The sequence below is a fragment of the Callospermophilus lateralis genome, chromosome 11 (genome assembly GCF_048772815.1).
Source record: "Callospermophilus lateralis isolate mCalLat2 chromosome 11, mCalLat2.hap1, whole genome shotgun sequence".
NCBI classification, from domain to species: Eukaryota; Metazoa; Chordata; class Mammalia; order Rodentia; family Sciuridae; genus Callospermophilus; species Callospermophilus lateralis.
In genome coordinates, this window is record NC_135315.1 from 46,667,623 (window position 1) to 46,686,303 (window position 18,681).

Below are 18,681 nucleotides of genomic sequence, written 5' to 3' on the forward strand. Positions count from 1 at the left end.
AAAAAGGGTCAGAGATGTAGCTTGATGACAGAGCACTTACCTAACATGTGGGATGCCCTGCATTCAATCTCCGGTACTGGGAAAAAATGAGTTTTTTTCAATCAAAAGTAATACTGGTAGGTGGATGGGCCCTTTTGGGATGCTGGGAAAGTTTTCTTTCTTGCTCCAGGCTGTGGCTTCATGATTGTCCTCTTGGTGATGACCCATCAAGCAGGACTTTACATTTCATGCACTTTTTTTTGCATGGGTATTATATAGCAATCGTAAAAATTTAAGATAAAAATTATTTTGCCCCCCCAACTAGCCTTAAGTCCTTGGATTCAACCTCTCCCCTTTCTCCATACCTAGTCTTATGGCTGTGTAAAACATCATCACCTCCCGTCAATTGTCTTTGCAGTACTTCCCATATTTTTTTCTCTAGCTTCTCACAGACATCACACCATCATGTCCCACACTTGATCACCCATGAAAGAGATTGGCATGGAAAGGAGCAAGATAGAGAAGGAGGAGAGCTCCATGGCATGGTCTGGTTAGGGTTAAGGAAGGTTCCCGGAAAGTCAGATTTTCTCTGGATCTCACGGCCGCTGCTACTGAGCATTGAACCCAGGGGCATCCTTTTTATTTTTTATTTTGTGACCAGGTCTAAGTTGCCCAGGTTGACCTAGAACTTTCAATCCTCCTGCCTCAGCCTCCCAACTAGCTGGGACAACAGGTATGTGCCACTGTGCATGGCCGATCTCAAGACTGTTCCAGCTATGCCCTCTCCAGGGCAGTTCCCTTCTGCCCAGTTGCCGGGTTACATCTTTCTGTTCCAATGAATATATTATATAAGAACAACCTGCAGTATGACCTAAACTGTATTTGCCAATATTCTGCTCTCCTGCCTTTTGCAGATTTTCCCTATACTCTAGCATTAAATTCTCCACCCCCGACCTCTCAACTAATTTTTTTCTAATTCTGCCTTAAGAATCAGGCCAAACTGGGCATGGTGGTACCCACCTGTAATCCCAGCAGCTCAGGAGGCTGAGGCAGGAAGATCTCAAGTTCAAAGCCAGCCTTGGCATCTTAACAAGACCTTGTCTCAGAATACAAAATAAAAAGGGCTGGAGATGTAGCTCAGTGGTAAAATGCCCCTGGATTCAATCCCAGAACCTCCCCCACAAAAAATCAGACCAACTATCATCCATTACTTCTATAAAATCAAATAGAATCAGGGCAAGAAGCAACTTTGTTCATATTGTAAAGGAAATGTTTTTGGTTTGTGTATACTATTAGTTTATGCTTTTAAATGGATGGTTACAGATTATTATTATATGAAGAAACAAAACTCCCAAGTTTGTTTTTCTTAATTTTACCCACATACAGAGTTGAATTTCACTGAATCCTTTTGGTGGGGGCAGCCGCATGGTGCAGGGTGCACTAGGGATCCAAGAGAACCAATCCAACTAAATAGGAGCAGGAATCTAGAATCAAGGCCTGCTAAGCATGAAAACCCTTTGGCTCGATAAGACAATCAACAGATTTTTAGTATTCTTCCCGTGAAGTATGTTAATTTTGAACTTTCCAACCGATAAACTGCAAATAGGTTAGAGAGATGAATCCCTCAGGCTGAAACCTGAGGCTAAATCTCTCCAGAACATCTTCTTAAATTTGACCAACTTACTTGCACTTATTATTTTCTAAGTGAACCATAAAATGAAAATCCTGAGTGTCGACATTTTTTTTTTTTTTTTTAGAATCTCTGTGTTACTGGTTTGCATTATAGTATGTGTCTGACTTCAGGACACATGCTAAATCCTATCCAGTTAAAAAAAGAAAAAAAAACATTTTTGATGCTTCATATTCTTTTGGCAATACTTTATTTAAAATAGCTGGGTGTAAGCTCTTTTCTATCACTATTTTAAAATGTAGGTTCAAAACCAAATTCAATTCATAAAAGGTGTGATACAATATATACTATCACTCTATCATGTTCTTGAAATAGTTTGTATAAGGTGGCTATTATTGACCCTAGAGGAGATCTGAATGGTAAGCAAAGAAGAGAGGGAGGGAGGAAAAGAGGAAAGGATAGAGGCACCTAGATGACGCATCTAAAATGAGATGTGTTCCAAGGGGCAGAGACAAGGGAAAGGTCACATTTGGGAAGGGTGGCTGTGGTTTGGGCGGAGGAGAGCTAAAACAACCAAAAGCTTGGGACACTCATATGGCCACACTATTTTCCACCAGGCTGGGTCGCAGGTACTCACAGGGTCTGTCTAGGTTTTCATTCCGGACTTCGATTTCCTTGTCCAGGACAGCCAGCTCCTCCCTGAACCTCTTCAGCACAGCCTTGGGCCCAGGGCTTGAAAAACGCTCCTCCTCATGCTGGCCCAGAGGCACCTGGGATGGAGCGGAAAACACAGCTTAGAACCTATGAGCCCCGTTCAGGGCACCACACCTCCCCCTTTGCCTCCTTCCCCAGGCCCTCGGGGCATCTGGTTCTCACCATAATGGGCTGGCGTCTGCCAAGCTGCCAAATGATGGACATCTGGAGAGTAGCCTGATTAACAGTGGGCAGTGTGGCCATCACTGTCTCCATAGTGGCATCCTTGGTAGTTGGTGGGGGCAGCCGCATGGTGCAGGGTGCATTAGGGATCCAAGAGAACCAATCCAACTAAATAGGAGCAGGAATCTAGAATCAAGGCCTGCTAAGCATGAAAACCCTTTGGCTCACCTGTATTCAGCTCCCTCCCACCAGTGAAGTCCACAAATTCCCAGTTGCCCAGGTTAACAGTCAAGGTTAAGTACCTGGCCCAGGTGGATGGAATAATGCTGCCCAGTGCAGGTGAAGATGCACATGGTGACAAAGTGGCAAGCCTGGGCCCGAGACTGGAGAGAGGTGGGAAACCCTACAAGAAGTGGGGAGAGTTAAAGTTGTGGGGTCAGGCATAGGAGCAGATCTGAGAGAGATAAGGCAAAGAGAGGAGAAAAAGGGTGGTAAAGAGGGATGCCAGCAACTCTCAGTGACCTGTGGAAATTGACCTGAGAGCTGGTGGGGGGGGCAGGGGATGGAGGACCTCTGCTGGGAGGATCCCAATCAGTCAGGTGCTGGGGCTGGCTCACAAAGATGTCAACATCTCAACTGTTCAGCATGCTGGTAGCCACAGTGGGGATATTTATGTCACAGAAATGGGTAAATGCTACCAGGCAGGGCTCTTTTTTCTGGGGAGCCAGTTGTTAAACATTTTTTAGCACTACTCCTACTGTGTCTAGGAGGCTTTTGGAGTTTATATGGGTTGGATATGCTTCTGGAAGATTCTATATAAGAAGAGAGGATTCTGGAGAGGTCTCTTATAACTTTTGTCTTAGTTCTGAGGACAGGAACTCTGATTACCTCGATCCTGGGCCCCTAGCAGCCCAATTTCAGTGATGTCTCGACACCAGTTCTGCAGCTCAGGGTCATCTCTCACAGCCACATCTGTCTTATAGTACAGATCCATAATTCCTTCCACATACCTGCCAGACAAGAGGTCAGGGCAAGAAGAGCTGAAGCTCTCAGCTCCTTGTTCATGTGGCCCATTCAGGGCATCCAGCTCCCCAACCAAGACACAGCCCTCCTGTTCTCCTAGCCTTCTTCTCCACCCTCACCCTTACCCCACCTGCCCTGCCTCCCTGCTTGCCTTACCGACGGATGATTTCCCAGAGCCGCAGTGCATCTTGAGCATAGTAGGAAGACTTGACTTCCAGGAGCCCCCGGTCAGCTAAGTCGTCAGGGGGACATAATGAGCTATAGGTCAGAAGACCTCCAACAAGCCTCAGCAGATCCAGATGGCCTCCCCCACCTACGCTCACCACCTGAGGATTGAGGAGAGACAGTCAGGCAAGTCAAGCTGTCTGAGGCTAGAGCCAGCAAGGAGAGTGAATCCAGAATCTGAATCCCCCCTTCTTTCCCCATACCTGGTCAAAAACTCCACAGTCTGAGAGCAGCCCATTCCTGGCCCGAAGGTTAATTTCCATGGTGTATCACAGGTGAGGAACTATAAGCTAAAAGAAGAAAAGCAGGCAAGGGCAAAGTCAAAAGAGATCTGTAGCAGGACCCTGCAGAAACCAGCGTGGAAAGGGGAGGAAAGAACAGGTCTTCAGGAAAAGCACAGACCTGGGGCTCAGTGGCCCCTCAACACCAAGAGTTTGCTAGTAATCTGCACTGCCTAATGCCCTCCACAAACCACTGCCTTAGTGCTTTATAACTGAAAGAAATCACTCTCCTTTTCTTTCCATATTCTTTTCATAAGTCTAGGTGAATATTCTTCAAATATTTTTTTATCAAAAGCCCCATAAGAATCTTTTTGAGACATTTTTTTCCTAATCTCACATTCATCCAAGAAATGTTAATGCTACATTGTACCTGTTTCTGTGCTATAATATCTATGCTTTATACATGAAGATAATATTTTTCACACACACACACACACACACACACACACACACACACACACACAGTGATTGTCACACACACACCCTTGAGGGGAATAACAGTCCTCTTTGAGAAGGTCTGGTGAGACCTACACCTGCCTCCAGAACCTCCTGCTTCCCTCTCCCTTGTCCACCACACTCCCCTTCTTTCTGTTCTTCAGACAAGTCAAGATCATTCTATGTCAGGGGTCCCTGCACAGGCTATCCCACTAGCCTGGAACACCGAGGGCCCTTGACCAGTTCATTGGCTGGCTTCTTGTTTTCTCACCCTTTATGTCACCTCCTTGAGGGAACCTTTCCTGACACCCAATCTAAACTCACCATCACACCACCCTGCTCTGATTCCCTATATCATACTTGTCATAGCCCCTATATTGCAACACAATCTTTATAGTCTGCCCTCATTGGAGATGAAAATCCCAAAAGATCAGGACATTGTCTGATCCAGATGTTACCACTGGCATCTAGAATGATTCTTGCACCCAATAACCATTTTGAATGAGTGAATGTGTTGCCCTAATTGCTGGCTTGAGCCCCTTTAACTGGCCTATGTTACTATTTTAGAACTTTTCAAATCTTTTATGTGAAAGTCTTTTATGTTATTTGCATGGTCCCCTATGGATGGAATCTTTAGTCATTAGCCTGTACGTATGAATATCTGTGCTTTATAGATTAAAAAAAAACAGTAATATTTTTTACTCCTCTCCCCAAGAAACCTGTTTGCCCCCTTGGGGAGGTGACAAAAGCAATTGAAAATGCAGGCCCTCTCCTACTCCCTAGCTCTCTTATTTTCCATTGCTGGTTCTCACAAAGCACTGAGATGTCAGAGGTGAGAATGTGCAGTGAGGTGGAAAGAGAAGCAGGCAAGAGAGTCGAGTTGGGAATAAGGTATTACCTTGAAGACAGGATGTACTGATGGAAGGCACCTCATGGTGGCCACAGCAAAGACCTCAGCCATCAAGTGTCCTCTCAGAAGATGAGACTGCAGCTCATGAAGCTGGAATTCAGAGCTACGGACCCAGCATTTGGCCAAGAGCCAGACCACTGGGGGATCCGTGGGCAGGAAAAGGGGTGGTGGAATAGATCCGATCTTTGGCAGTTGGAGCTGGAGCAAAGACAAGGAAAAGTTGGAAGAGGGGCTGAGTGTCAAGTGCCCAACCATTTCCCCTCTCTTGCATGTTACCTGTCCCTTCCTCCTCCACATTTGCCTGTCTTTCTCCATCTTCCCACTCCAGCTACCATTTCTCCCCCCACCACCCTTCTCTTATCCATTCAGAGCAGTGCATTGATGTTGGACAAGCCTCAGTGCGCTCAGCCTTCAGCAGAAACCGAGCCTTCTCCAGCCTCCACTTCCCCTTTCAGTTCCCACAGTGTGGACAGGAACCAAACCCTTCATCCCACAGTCTTGTTCAGAAACCTCAGCCTCTCTCTGATCTTCCTACACCACCTCTGCACAGAGGACTGAGTCTTCACTTCTCAGCTGCCAGCTAGACAATTTGAATGTTTCCCCATTGCCTCAAAATTGACAAGTCAAAACCCTACCCAGGCATTTTTTTTCTTCTTTACTGGTATGGACTGACACCCCCTTTTCCTCTCTTTTGGAATCCAGTTGAATCTCCCTCTGCACTCCTATCCATCTTTCCTCTCCGTCTCTATCCCCAGGGGAGTCCTTCACCTCCCAGAACTATAGCATGAGACCCCAAACCTGGCACTAAACACAACTTCCCCTCTAGTGTGCCCACAACATCTTTCACAACAGCCATCCCCAGCTTCCCTTATCCCTACTCCTTAGCTTGCCTTAGATTTTATCCTCTCACCTCATATTATTCGCCCACTCCAATCACAGAGAATCTCCTGACTTCTCTACCTCCGCTTCTCTGCCCAACACATCTTGCCCCTGGGGATAGGTCCTTCCTCTCCTCCCGTTTGTCTAAGTCCTGGCCCTCTTGCAGGGATTCCTTTCAGACTGTCTCTGACTTTAGTATTGTCTATATTTCCAATGAGGCTGCAAAACCCTTAAAATCAAAGACTTCACCCATTTCTTCCTTTAATGACTCCTCCAGTGTCTCAGAGAGTGAGTCCTCAGTGAACCTGAATGAGGGGCTGATTTGAGACGGCCAACCAACAAGGAGCAGAAATCCCAAGTCTGCTGGGAGCCATCAGCCAAGTAGGTATGACAAATTCCTTGCCAGCTTACTCCCATGCTGTCTAGTGGAAGGACTTCTGAAAGGTGACCTTGCTCAAGGACCAGGGCAGGATCCGTGTTTAGGGTGTTCCCCCTTTAGAATAGGGCAGTTTAGCATAATAGGAGAGTAGGGTGTTTCCCCTTTAGAATAGGGCAGTTTAGCATAATAGGAGAGTAGGGTGTTTCCCCTTTAGAATAGGGCAGTTTAGTATAATAGGAGATTAGGGTGTTCCTCTTTTGGAATAGGGCGTATCCTGCTGCTGAGTTCCTCTTGAGTGCTTAGGGTCAAACAGTATATTTTGGGAGACAGAAGCCCATGCGGAGTGGATTTGGGAGAGAGTGGATTAGGGCAGAGTGGAGATTTGGGAAGAGACCGTGGATTCCCCCAGAGCGTGTTTGTAGACGGCCGGTGTGAGTTCGGGAATAAAGAATTGCTGTTTGAATCTACAAGCTGTGTGGAGACTCGTGATTTGTGCCCAGCCAGAGACTGCGGCATTTGGTGGCCCGTACGCGGAACGTCTGAAACTTGGAGGTAAGTGAAATTGCTCGCCCCTGAGGGAAGGCGAGAGAATGGGTGACCATTTCAGAAAACAATGTGTTCTTCTTTTGATTTATTTTGTTTTTCTTTCAAGCTGCCTATCCCTAGAAATTTCTCAGGCAAACTGGAAAAAATGGTTGACTAAAGGTTTGAAGTTTGTCGGCCCTGAGGAAGAAAAAATTGATACAACGATTTTTTATTCTGTTTTTGCTTCATTCAGTTTCGGTTTTGTTTTGTGTTATCTTATTGGGTTGCGTTATCTTTATAGTAGATTAAAACAAACTGAAAAGATGTTAAGTAAATTGTTAGAGGTTCAGAACATGGTGAAAGACGTTTTAGATCAAGCAAAAGAGAAGGTCTCTCCAGCTAGTCAGACAGAGGAAGAAAATTTAAAGGAAAAGGGGTTGTTAGGAAAAAGGCCACAACAGGAGGCTGTTACTAACTCCGTTTTATCACAAGAGGGTTTAATTCAACCAACAGCCCCACCGATAGAGACAGCTGAGTGGCCCTCAAACCCCGTAGTTGATAAATGGGATCCTGAGACAGGACCTCAAAGATTAGCATGTCCTGTACTTGAACAGGCAGGAGGGCAGCGAATTCACCGTGCTTTAGATTTTAAAACAGTGAAGCAGTTAAAAGAGGCTGTAACAACCTATGGTCCCCAAGCTCCCTTCACGGTGAGCATGGTCGAGTCTATTACTAACTTGGACATGACGCCAGCAGATTGGGCTAGCATGTGTAAATCTGTGCTAAATGGAGGACAATATTTGTTATGGAAGGTTGCCAATGAGGAATTTTGTGCAGAGACAGCTAGGAGAAATGCAGCAGCCGGTTACCCTCAAAGAAATTTAGAAATGTTGCTAGGAAAAGGACCTTATGAGGGTCAGCGGCAACAAATTGAATATGATCCTGCTATATATGCACAAATTGCTGCAGACGCAGTTAGGGCATGGAAGACTTTACAAGGACATGGAGATTTACAAGGTCAGCTATCTAAGGTAATACAGAGAGCTAATGAACCTTACGCTGACTTTGTAGATAGGCTAATTCAAACGGCTGCCAAAATTTTTGGGGATACGGAACAAGCAATGCCATTAATAAAACAACTGGCTTATGACCAAGCAAATCGTTGCTGCAGAGAGGTTATTAGACCATGGAGACATGAAGATTTAAACACATATATTAAATTATGTAGAGATATTAATGAACAAGGGCAAGTCTTGGCAGCTGCAGTACAACAGGCTTTAGATACCAGGCCAAAAACATGCTATGATTGTGAACAAACAGGACATTTTAAAAGGAGTTGCCCCATAGGAGGAGGATTTAACAAAACTAGGTATCAAAGAAATAGAATACCGGGTATTTGCCCACGATGCCGTAGAGGGAGACATTGGGCTAATGAATGCCGTTCTCAAACTACCATAGAGGGTACTCCCTTACCAAAAAACGGAAAAGGACCAGGTATTTACCCACGATACCGTGGAGAAAGGCATCAGGCTCCGTTGCCAAAAAACGGACAGCCGGGCCCAATGCTCCGGGGCCCACAACCACAAATATACGGGGCAGTGGAGGAACCCAGCAACACCATCAGAGTAGTGCCCAGGACACATTGTCCATTAAATCCCTCATCAGACAAACCCGAGGGAGCGCAGGGTTGGACATCTGCGCCTCTGCCAGAGCAGTACTAACTCCAGAGATGGGAGTTCAAATCATTCCCACAGGAATAAAAGGACCTCTTCCCCAAGGGACAGTAGGCTTATTATTGGGACGTAGTTCATCTACATTAAAAGGACTTATGATAAGTCCTGGGGTAATTGATCCCGATTATGTAGGTGAAATAAAAATTATAGCTAGTTCTCCAAGAGGTATATCAGTAATTTCACCTGGAGACAAAATAGCACAGTTGTTAATAATACCCAGCCTACATAATAAATTTCCTAGTCATAGTGTAGAAAGAGGTTCCAGGGGATTAGGCTCCACAGGTGTAGATTGGGCTATGTTGTCTTTAAATTTAGATTCTCGCCCAATGTTAAAACTAAATATTCAAGGACACGACTTTAATGGGCTACTGGACACAGGTGCAGACCTTAGCATCATATCTAGTAAGGAATGGCCAAAACATTGGCCATTACAACAAGCCACTCAAACGCTTCGAGGCCTAGGAGTGGCTACTAATCCCCATAGAAGTGCAATGATATTAGATTGGAAGGATCCTGAAGGTTGTGAGGGAACTATACAGCCCTATGTATTGGATCATCTTCCTATAAATTTATGGGGACGAGATGTCCTAGATCAATTAGGTTTGACGTTAACAAATAACATCAATCCTAATGCCCCCACTACTAGGGCTAAACAAGGTTTTAGGAAAAAAAAAAGATTAGGAAAACAAGGACAAGGTATAGCAGCACCAATTCAAATAGATCAAGGAACAGACAGACATGGGTTGGATTTTCAGAAAGGGCCACTGAGACAATCAAAATTACTTGGAAATCAGAAAGACCAGTGTGGGTTCCTCAGTGGCCCCTGACTAAAGAAAAGATACAAGTAGCCCATGATCTGGTCAAACAACAATTAGCGGAAGGACATATACAACCTTCCATATCTCCCCATAATACTCCCATTTTTGTCATTAAAAAGAAATCTGGTAAATGGAGATTATTGCAAGATTTAAGAGCCATTAATAATGAAATGGTTATTATGGGACCTGCTCAATCAGGGATTCCTCAATTGTCTGCTTTGCCAAAAACCTGGCATGTTTTAGCCATAGATATTAAAGATTGTTTTTTTTCAATTCCAATTCATCCCGAGGATAGTCCACGTTTTGCATTTACTATCCCTGCATTAAATCATGAAGGTCCTGATCAGAGATATGAATGGAAAGTACTCCCTCAAGGGATGGCTAACAGTCCAACTATGTGTCAAATATATGTTAATAAAGCAATCCAGCCACTTAGAAATCAAAATCCTGAACTACAAATATTTCACTATATGGATGATGTATTATTGGCACATAAAGATAAAAACATATTGCTGGAATGTTATGCCACACTTACAAACTTATTAAAAAATTATAATCTAGAGATAGCAATAGATAAAGTACAATTAAATTTTCCAATTAATTATTTAGGAGTTCTATTATCCTCAACCATGGTCCGTCCACCAAAAATTCAAATACGAGTAGATCAACTCAAGTCACTTAACGACTTTCAAAAGTTATTGGGAGACATAAATTGGTTAAGGCCTTATCTAGGCATACCAACAGGAGAGTTGGGACCTTTATTTGATATTCTAAAAGGTCCATCAGATCCAAACTCACCTCGCATGTTAACTCCTGAAGCAAGAAAGGCATTGAAAATTATTGAAACATATATGGAAAATATACATTTGGATAGAATTGATACAAGTTTGCCTTTATTATTTATTGTACTACCAACAAAAAATATTCCTACAGGAGTATTTTGGCAAGAAGGTCCATTATTGTGGATACATTTATCTTATTCTCCTAACACTATTCTTACTAGGTATCCTGAGACTGTAGGACAATTAATACTCAAAGGAATAAAAGCAACGAAGGGAGTGTTTGGAATTTCTCCCAATAAAATTATTACTCCATATACTATGGATCAAATTGATGAGTTAGCTAATGAGTTAAATACTTGGGCAATAATCATGTGTAAATCTAATGTTTCATTTGATAATCACTTACCATCTAATCCTTTGTTGTCTTTTTGGTCTAAGCATCCTGTAGTTTTTCCAAAAATGACAAGAAAAACCCCTATCATGAATGCTCCAAATATATTCACTGATGGGTCAAATAATGGTACAGCAGCAGTAGTTACCCCTGATCAAACTTTTACATTTTTAGTACCCAAACAATCAGCTCAAAAGGTAGAGCTTAATGCAGTATTACAAGCCTTTTTAATGTTTAAAGATTCTGTATTTAATTTATTTTCTGATAGTCAGTATGTAGTTAATGCTATAGTATCTCTTGAAGATGCTGGTAAGATTTCCCCTTCTTCTACTGTTTTCTCTTTGTTTTCCACTATACAAAGTCTAATCTGGAACAAAAAAGATCCATTCTTTATAGGACATATTAGAGCACATACAGGATTGCCTGGAGCCCTTAGTTTGGGCAATGATTTAGCAGATAAAACTACACATGACATACATATTTTCTCTACACTAGAAAAAACTACGAATTTTCATAAAAAATTCCATGTTAATGCTAATACTTTACAAAAGCGTTTTAAAATAACTAAGAAACAAGCCAGACATATAATAAAACAATGTCAAAATTGTGTGACCTTTTTACCACAAGTTAATCTTGGAGTCAATCCTAGAGGACTGATACCTAACCATATTTGGCAGATGGACGTCACACACTTGCCAGAATTTGGAAAATTAAAATATTTACATGTTACAATTGATACTTCTTCCGGATTTTTGATGGGCTCCCTTCATGCCGGAAAAAAAACTAAAGATGTTATAGCTCATTGCTTACAAAATTTTGCCACTGTGGGCGTTCCTAAACAGTTAAAAACTGATAACGGTCCTGGCTATACCTCTACCTCTTTTAAACAATTTTGCTCATCATTTGGTATTACTCATATAACAGAAATTCCATACAATCCACAGGGACAAGACATAGTTGAAAGAGCTCATCAAACTATTAAAACGTACTTACTAAAACAAAAAGAGGGAATTGGAAAGGGGTATATATCCCCCAAAGATAAACTTAAAATAACCCTTTTTACTCTAAACTTTTTAAATTTGGATTCATCAGGACTTAGTGCTGCGAAAAGGCATATGTATCCAAAAAATGTGCATAAGCCTAAAGTTCTTTGGAAAGATATTCTAACAGGACAATGGAAAGGTCCAGACCCAGTGATTGTCTGGAGTCGGGGCTCTGTTTGTGTGTTTCCACAGGGAGAACAGCAGCCGATTTGGATTCCAGAAAGACTAACCAAAACGATTTCTACAGATCAAAAAGAAGATAATTTGACTCAAATCCATAACAGCTGATATCCAGAAGGTTAAGCCACATTAACCTCACTCCCCCACTGGCACCAAGGCCAAATTTGGGGGCCAACAGAGGTGAGGCAAAGAACCTCACCCCCCCACTGGTGCATAGACCTATCCACAAGTATGGCTGTATGCTGGACCGGTAGTCAGTGACGGGTATGATCCAGTTGCAATGGTATCAACCTAAGACAGGAGGCTGACGCCTAAAGGTCAGTTACCTAAAGGTCAGTTTTCCAATGACGGGTAAGAGCCATATGTTGAACTGGACAACCTACCAGGCACGGTCCTTAAGCCACATTACTTGTTGTTTAATTAATCAGAAGGGGGGAGATGCTGGGAGCCATCAGCCAAGTAGGTATGACAAATTCCTTGCCAGCTTACTCCCATGCTGTCTAGTGGAAGGACTTCTGAAAGGTGACCTTGCTCAAGGACCAGGGCAGGATCCGTGTTTAGGGTGTTCCCCCTTTAGAATAGGGCAGTTTAGCATAATAGGAGAGTAGGGTGTTTCCCCTTTAGAATAGGGCAGTTTAGCATAATAGGAGAGTAGGGTGTTTCCCCTTTAGAATAGGGCAGTTTAGTATAATAGGAGATTAGGGTGTTCCTCTTTTGGAATAGGGCGTATCCTGCTGCTGAGTTCCTCTTGAGTGCTTAGGGTCAAACAGTATATTTTGGGAGACAGAAGCCCATGCGGAGTGGATTTGGGAGAGAGTGGATTAGGGCAGAGTGGAGATTTGGGAAGAGACCGTGGATTCCCCCAGAGCGTGTTTGTAGACGGCCGGTGTGAGTTCGGGAATAAAGAATTGCTGTTTGAATCTACAAGCTGTGTGGAGACTCGTGATTTGTGCCCAGCCAGAGACTGCGGCACAAGTCCTCTCACCTGAATGGCCATGGGTAAGAGTTGCCCCTCAGGCTGCAGTTTCAGCATGACCAGAGGGGCAGCCAGGTGCTGTTGGTGATTACAGATGACATTGGCCTTGATCCCATCCAGTAGGTAAAAATCAGCTTCAAACAAGGTGCCTCCCTGGGTGGGGGAGAGGGCAAGGGCTTCTCTCAGCATAAGGTGTCTTCTTCCCACCCTGATTCCCCAAATGGAGAAGAAAGAGAAGGAAACTGACTTGTCTTCATCACCTACTTTGTACCAGTAGTGGATTATGTGCATATTATCTCATGAAATTCGTATACATTCTACTTGAATCATTCCCAGTTTTACAGAAAATGAAATAGATAATCAGAGAAGTTGGGTATTTTGTCTGAGTTCACACAGCTTACAAATAGAAGAGCCAGGATTCAAATCTAAGTCTGCCTGACCCTGTAATCCTCTGAATTTTCTCTATCAATTGTCCCATATTGTCCCAGATTAACAATCCTCTGGCCCTGATTGTTCTGCACACTCCCTGAATCCATAGCACCAAGGCTCAGTCCCATTTCCTCATTTTGACTCAGTCCATCAACCATCCCACCTCATACACCCCACCCTTCACAATTGCACCACTCTCATGTGGGAAGAAAAGCCATGGAGCTGTACTTCTCAGGATTGCTCAGGATTTCTGTAGGAGTCCTTCTTGCCAATCAGCCATAAGCCAGGCCCATGGTGAACCCTACTGCAGCACAGTTGATGCTAACACCACTCCCATTTCACTGTTCGATCTCCTTAGGGTTCATACCTTGAGCTCCTTCTGCAACTGAGCCTGCAGTTCCTCCATCCCTGGAGGAAACACTAGGCGTTCAGGAAGCTGAATGGAGCGCCTCAGCAGCATGGGGTTGGCGCCATTGAGAAACTGATACCCAAAGAAGGCATCCTCCTTCCAGGACTGCCGCACTCGCTCTGGGGAATGGCAGTAGAGCATGCTATGAGACCTGAGATCCTGGTCCTCCTGACCCCCACCAAACCATCCTCATTTGACCCCAGCTTATCAGGGGATCTAAACCTCTGGTCTCCCAACCCTGGTTCTTTCATTAACCCAGACTGGGTGGGATCTAGGTGATAAAAGGTCCAGGGAGAAGTACTGGGGTAGGTGGGACTAACCAGCCAGCTTGCTGTAGCCACACCAAAAAATCCGGTTATAGTCATCCACAACATTCCAGTTACTCAGAATATTCACAGATCTTTTGATAGACAGGTCAGCCAGCCTTCAGGGAAGAATAGGGCAAACAGACATTTATTCGTAGACGCAAACACTACAGCCACGGGCACCTATCTTGGACTGGTCAGTCCAGTGCAGTACGTAGGCCTATTGGCCTCCACTAGATCAAGATTCTCACCAGGGCCCCCTTGGTCTCACCCTACAGCCAGTGAAGCTTCAAAGTCAACTCTCTTGTTTTCCAGAAATCGCTCATCTTCAGGGAGGTCAGATAAACTAGTCCCAGCCACATTCAGGACTAAACCAGCCTTCCAGTTACCCCACCTGCGGGGGCAGAAATAAAATCAGGCATTGGTATTCCAGAGAATTAACCACTCATCATGAGTCAGGGGATGGACGACTGTTGGGGTTTTTAGCCCTCATTCCCTCCCAACCTACGACCTGCGGAAGAGATGGGGAGAGCTCGCCCCGACTGGACGAGCCAAGAAAGGAGAGGGTCCCTCGGCGGAGGACAATCAGATGCATCAGGGAGACCAGTCAAAGCAGGAGCTGGTTTATTGAGAAAACACACACAGCTAATATAATGTACAGGAGCCAATCAGGATAAAGGTCAGCAGGGTGGGGAGAGTTCATGTGTATACCCATCTTACAGGGTATATGACAATGGGTGACACAAGCTGTCCACCAGGGCAGAAGGGTTCTGAGCCTATCCTAGAGGTGGTCCGATTTTTTGTCACAACCCACAGTAATGCCTTCTGGCTGATTGCCAGGCACCATCATAGCCATGTACGGCCCCAGGACCAGGAAGCGGGTAGCAGCCAGCAAGTTAGGTTTCCTCTTTTCTGATGCAACATGCCCCACATGTTACATCATGCCCTACAGGGGACTAACTTGTACAACTTTCTTCTCTCTTCCAGTTCCTCTTCCCTGTGCTTCTTGAACAGGCCTTGAGAGTCTTCAACCACTGTGCAGCCTGAAAGTAAAGAGGGCATGGTATGACTTCACTGAGGGCCTGACCCTATCCCTATCTTCTTGGTCCTTCTAGCTGGCCCCTACAGCTTCATGTCCCTCTCCTCTTTCCTTGACACCTGTGCCAGTAACCTTCTGTTTTGACAATTCCCAAACAACTCCTGCCCTCCAGGTTCTAGCTTCCACATCTGCGCACGCACACACACACACACACACACACACACACACACAGACCTTCAGCCTCTCTTGTGCCTTCTCACACACTTGTCCCTGGTGCTTACCAGTGCCCTCAGCAAGGCTCAAGATGTGGTTGCCCTGCACCCAACGGTAACAAGGGAACCTGTACTCAGGCCCTCCACCTCCAGGGCCCTGCACAGAGATCCAGTTGCAGAACCAGTTGTCATCCTTAATGAGGTGCCTTTTGCGCACTTTCACAAACAGCAGGGACCCCAAGTACTCTGAGACTTCCACCTTGAACTCCTGTTCCTGTAGGCGACAATTCAGCATGCATGCTGAGAGGTTCAGAATCAGTGGGACCCACAGGATTGTGTACTTGGGCTGGGTCTTGCTTCCCCTGGACTGCTTTCCCCGGACTTCAGGGAAAGAAGAGCGAGATAAAGGGAGTCCACATTGAGCAGAGGCTCCCAAGACCCTATTCTGAGATGCCAAATAACTCAACCCACAGTGAGAAGGTAAAGGACAAGAGATGGAAAGGTGCTCTCTTTCCTTACTAGTTTCCTCCCTATTTCATTGATTGAATCAAGCGCTGGCAAGGATCAAGGCACTGGGAACCCTGCGCAGCAGGCTGGAGAGCACACTGTTAACGCTGGCAGAGGAGCTGGATCCCGCAGTTACAGTGGTGAGACCCCAGCCAAGGCTGAGGGCGGCCAGGCACCCCGCCCCTCCTGGAGGCAGGTTTCCCAGAAGACTTTATATCCAAGCGGAAGCCTGGAGGTGGAGAGGGCTTAGGCAGCTAGGAGTGAGAGCGAGACAAAAGCAAGGAAAAGGCGTTCCAGCTAGAGTCCACGGAGACAGCAGGCGGAGAAAGGCACCAGCTCCGTGGAACTGGAGCACAGAGCGCCAGACGCGCAAGATCCGATGGTGAGTCTTAAAAGTTAAGCCAATGTTTTGGATTTGGTCCTGAAAACAAGCGGGAGCCATTCAAATGTTTTCAGCAGGGGAATTTTGTTTTAAGGTCGGGAATATACTGGTGGAGAAATTGACTGACTTCAGAAGGGTTAGAAACAGAGGCGGGGAAGCCAGCTAAGAAGGTGAAGGTAACACAAGGTCAAGGGGACACTGGTGATCAGGGTGAGGCAGTTATCAGAACAGTGATGGGGGAGATGCCCAAGAGAGAAAAGACAGGGGAGGGTTAATAGTGGGAAAGAGGGGCATCTCCTTTCTACACATTCCTCTGAAACATCCTTGGGGCCAGCATCCGGATCTGGAAGGCTGGGAGACAGCTGGACGGATGATGGGAATTTGGGAGTCATCAGGTGAAAAAAAGTAACAGAAACGGCAAGAACACTGAGTAAATGTCGGGAAATTGAGAGTTCACAGGTCTTGCCTCCTTTTCCCCACCCTTCCCCCATCCCAAGTCCCCAGGATCAGAGATCTAGCACCAGTAGAGAAAATTTGAGAGAGCAGCTTTTAAAAATAGGAAAACCGGAAAGACTGCTGCTCCGGTGACCGCAGTGTTTGGTGACAATAGAACTCTGTGCAATGAGGGGTGCGGGGGAGCCAAGTCAATTCCAAGGAAGCCAGGAGCAAGGACAGTTATTGAAGCCCTCTAAGAAACCCTCTGGGGCGCTGCACGTGGCAGACCCCCTGGAGCCGTAGGCTCGCACGCTCAGTTGGGATAAAGAGGAGGTGGGCTGGGACGCGCCTGGTCACCGAGACTTCACGCATCTCAGGCCGAGGGCGCAGCCCACCCACCCGACTCCCTGCAGCGTACCTGGTCTCTGGCTGGCCTTAGCAGCATGCCGCCTCCCCGTGCTGGCCGACCAACCACAGTTGCACCTGGTTAGCGGAGCCCGCGTAGAGAGAGGTACCAGTGGATATGCGGACGTGATAGACACCCATCTTGCTCAAAGCCGCTTAATGGGTTCTGAGAACGAAGAAGGGTGGAAGCATTAAATAACAGAGCCTGAGACCCCGCCCTCTCGGAAGTCGGGTCATCAATGGCACGTCTCCAGCCGACCTCGCCAGATTATGATCAGAGGCCCCCAGTTCTATCAGTCTAGAGCTCAGCCCCAGTCCCCAAAAGGCGGGGCCCTATTGGGGGCAGGGCGTACAAACCATTATCTCGATGGGAGGAGGAAGCAGAAGAGGATTTGAGCAGAAAGTCTACAAGAAGGAATCAACAACACCTAATCCGGGAAAACCCAGTGAGAAGAGTGAGCCTAGGGCGGACTTTGGGGCAAATCCGGACGACTGGGAAGTCCTCCTCCACCTAAACAAACATGAACTCCTTGCAAATTGCTTCTCCCAGGCCATAGGACACGCTTAAGGTTGCAGTGGAGAGGTAGTGGGCGAGGAGACATGGTCTTCCGCAGCGTTTGAAGGATTTAATCAATTTTTGTACACTTTGCTTTCTTTGTGCTCATTACTTTGGAGCTTAAAAACGACTGCCTTCCTTGTTATCTGCAGATATAAACCTTCTTGATATTCAACACCTATGTTATCCCCATCTGCCCTCATCCCACAGCATTCCTTCCTCATTGCCTGGTCCTCCACATTGGACTGAAGCCATGTGTTCCCCAGAATGCCCCATGCTCTTCTCTCCAAGGACCTACTCCTAGAACATTCTGTGTATCCCTCCAAACTCTGATTAAACTCCAGTTTTTCAGCAAAGTCTTCCCTGGCAATTCTACCCCTCTCACTGAGTCAGAGCAAATCAACTTTCCCCTCTATGACTTTCCCTCTTGTACATATTCCTATTATTGCACACTTCATAATGCATAGTGGTAATTTATATGTCTATAACTCCCACTAATGTGAGCTCCTCTTAGGCAGGAACCACATTCTCCACACAATTCAATTTTGTCTCCCCTGGCATTAGCACACTGTCTGGGCTTGAGGATGTCAATAAGCATTTTCTGAAACACACTGAGCTGAAAAATCAACTATAAATAAATTCTTCCTTTTGGGGAGATAAGGTAAACAAATAACTATTAGGCAATGTAAATAACACAAATATTAAAATAAACTGGTGCCACCATGCCATGGAATACTGCACACCTAATACTAACATTAAAGAAGTTGATGGAAATATGTTGGTAACGCATATTTTCTGATCCATTTACTTTTTGGCAAAAGTACATTCGCATGATTCAAAATTCAGAATGTACAAAGTGATATTCACTAGGTTCTTCCTCTCTCCTAGTTCCAATCCACCCTGTTCACACTGTTGCTAGTGTCTTCTGTGCACATTC

At 45.3% G+C, this 18,681-nt stretch overlaps 1 protein-coding gene across 1 annotated transcript; it reads right to left on the reverse strand.

The window, feature by feature from the left end:
• Positions 1-2,199: 2,199 nt before the first annotated feature.
• LOC143410227 (polyunsaturated fatty acid lipoxygenase ALOX15) lies at positions 2,200-17,329 on the reverse strand. The gene is given in 15 exon segments (XM_077110600.1): positions 2,200-2,379; positions 2,486-2,653; positions 2,788-2,888; positions 3,374-3,495; positions 3,665-3,834; positions 3,937-4,023; positions 5,348-5,557; positions 13,075-13,218; positions 13,862-14,022; positions 14,224-14,327; positions 14,480-14,602; positions 15,170-15,251; positions 15,529-15,733; positions 17,202-17,233; positions 17,236-17,329. Coding segments are annotated over 15 exon segments (1,983 nt in total).
• Between the last annotated feature and the right edge of the window lie 1,352 nt (positions 17,330-18,681).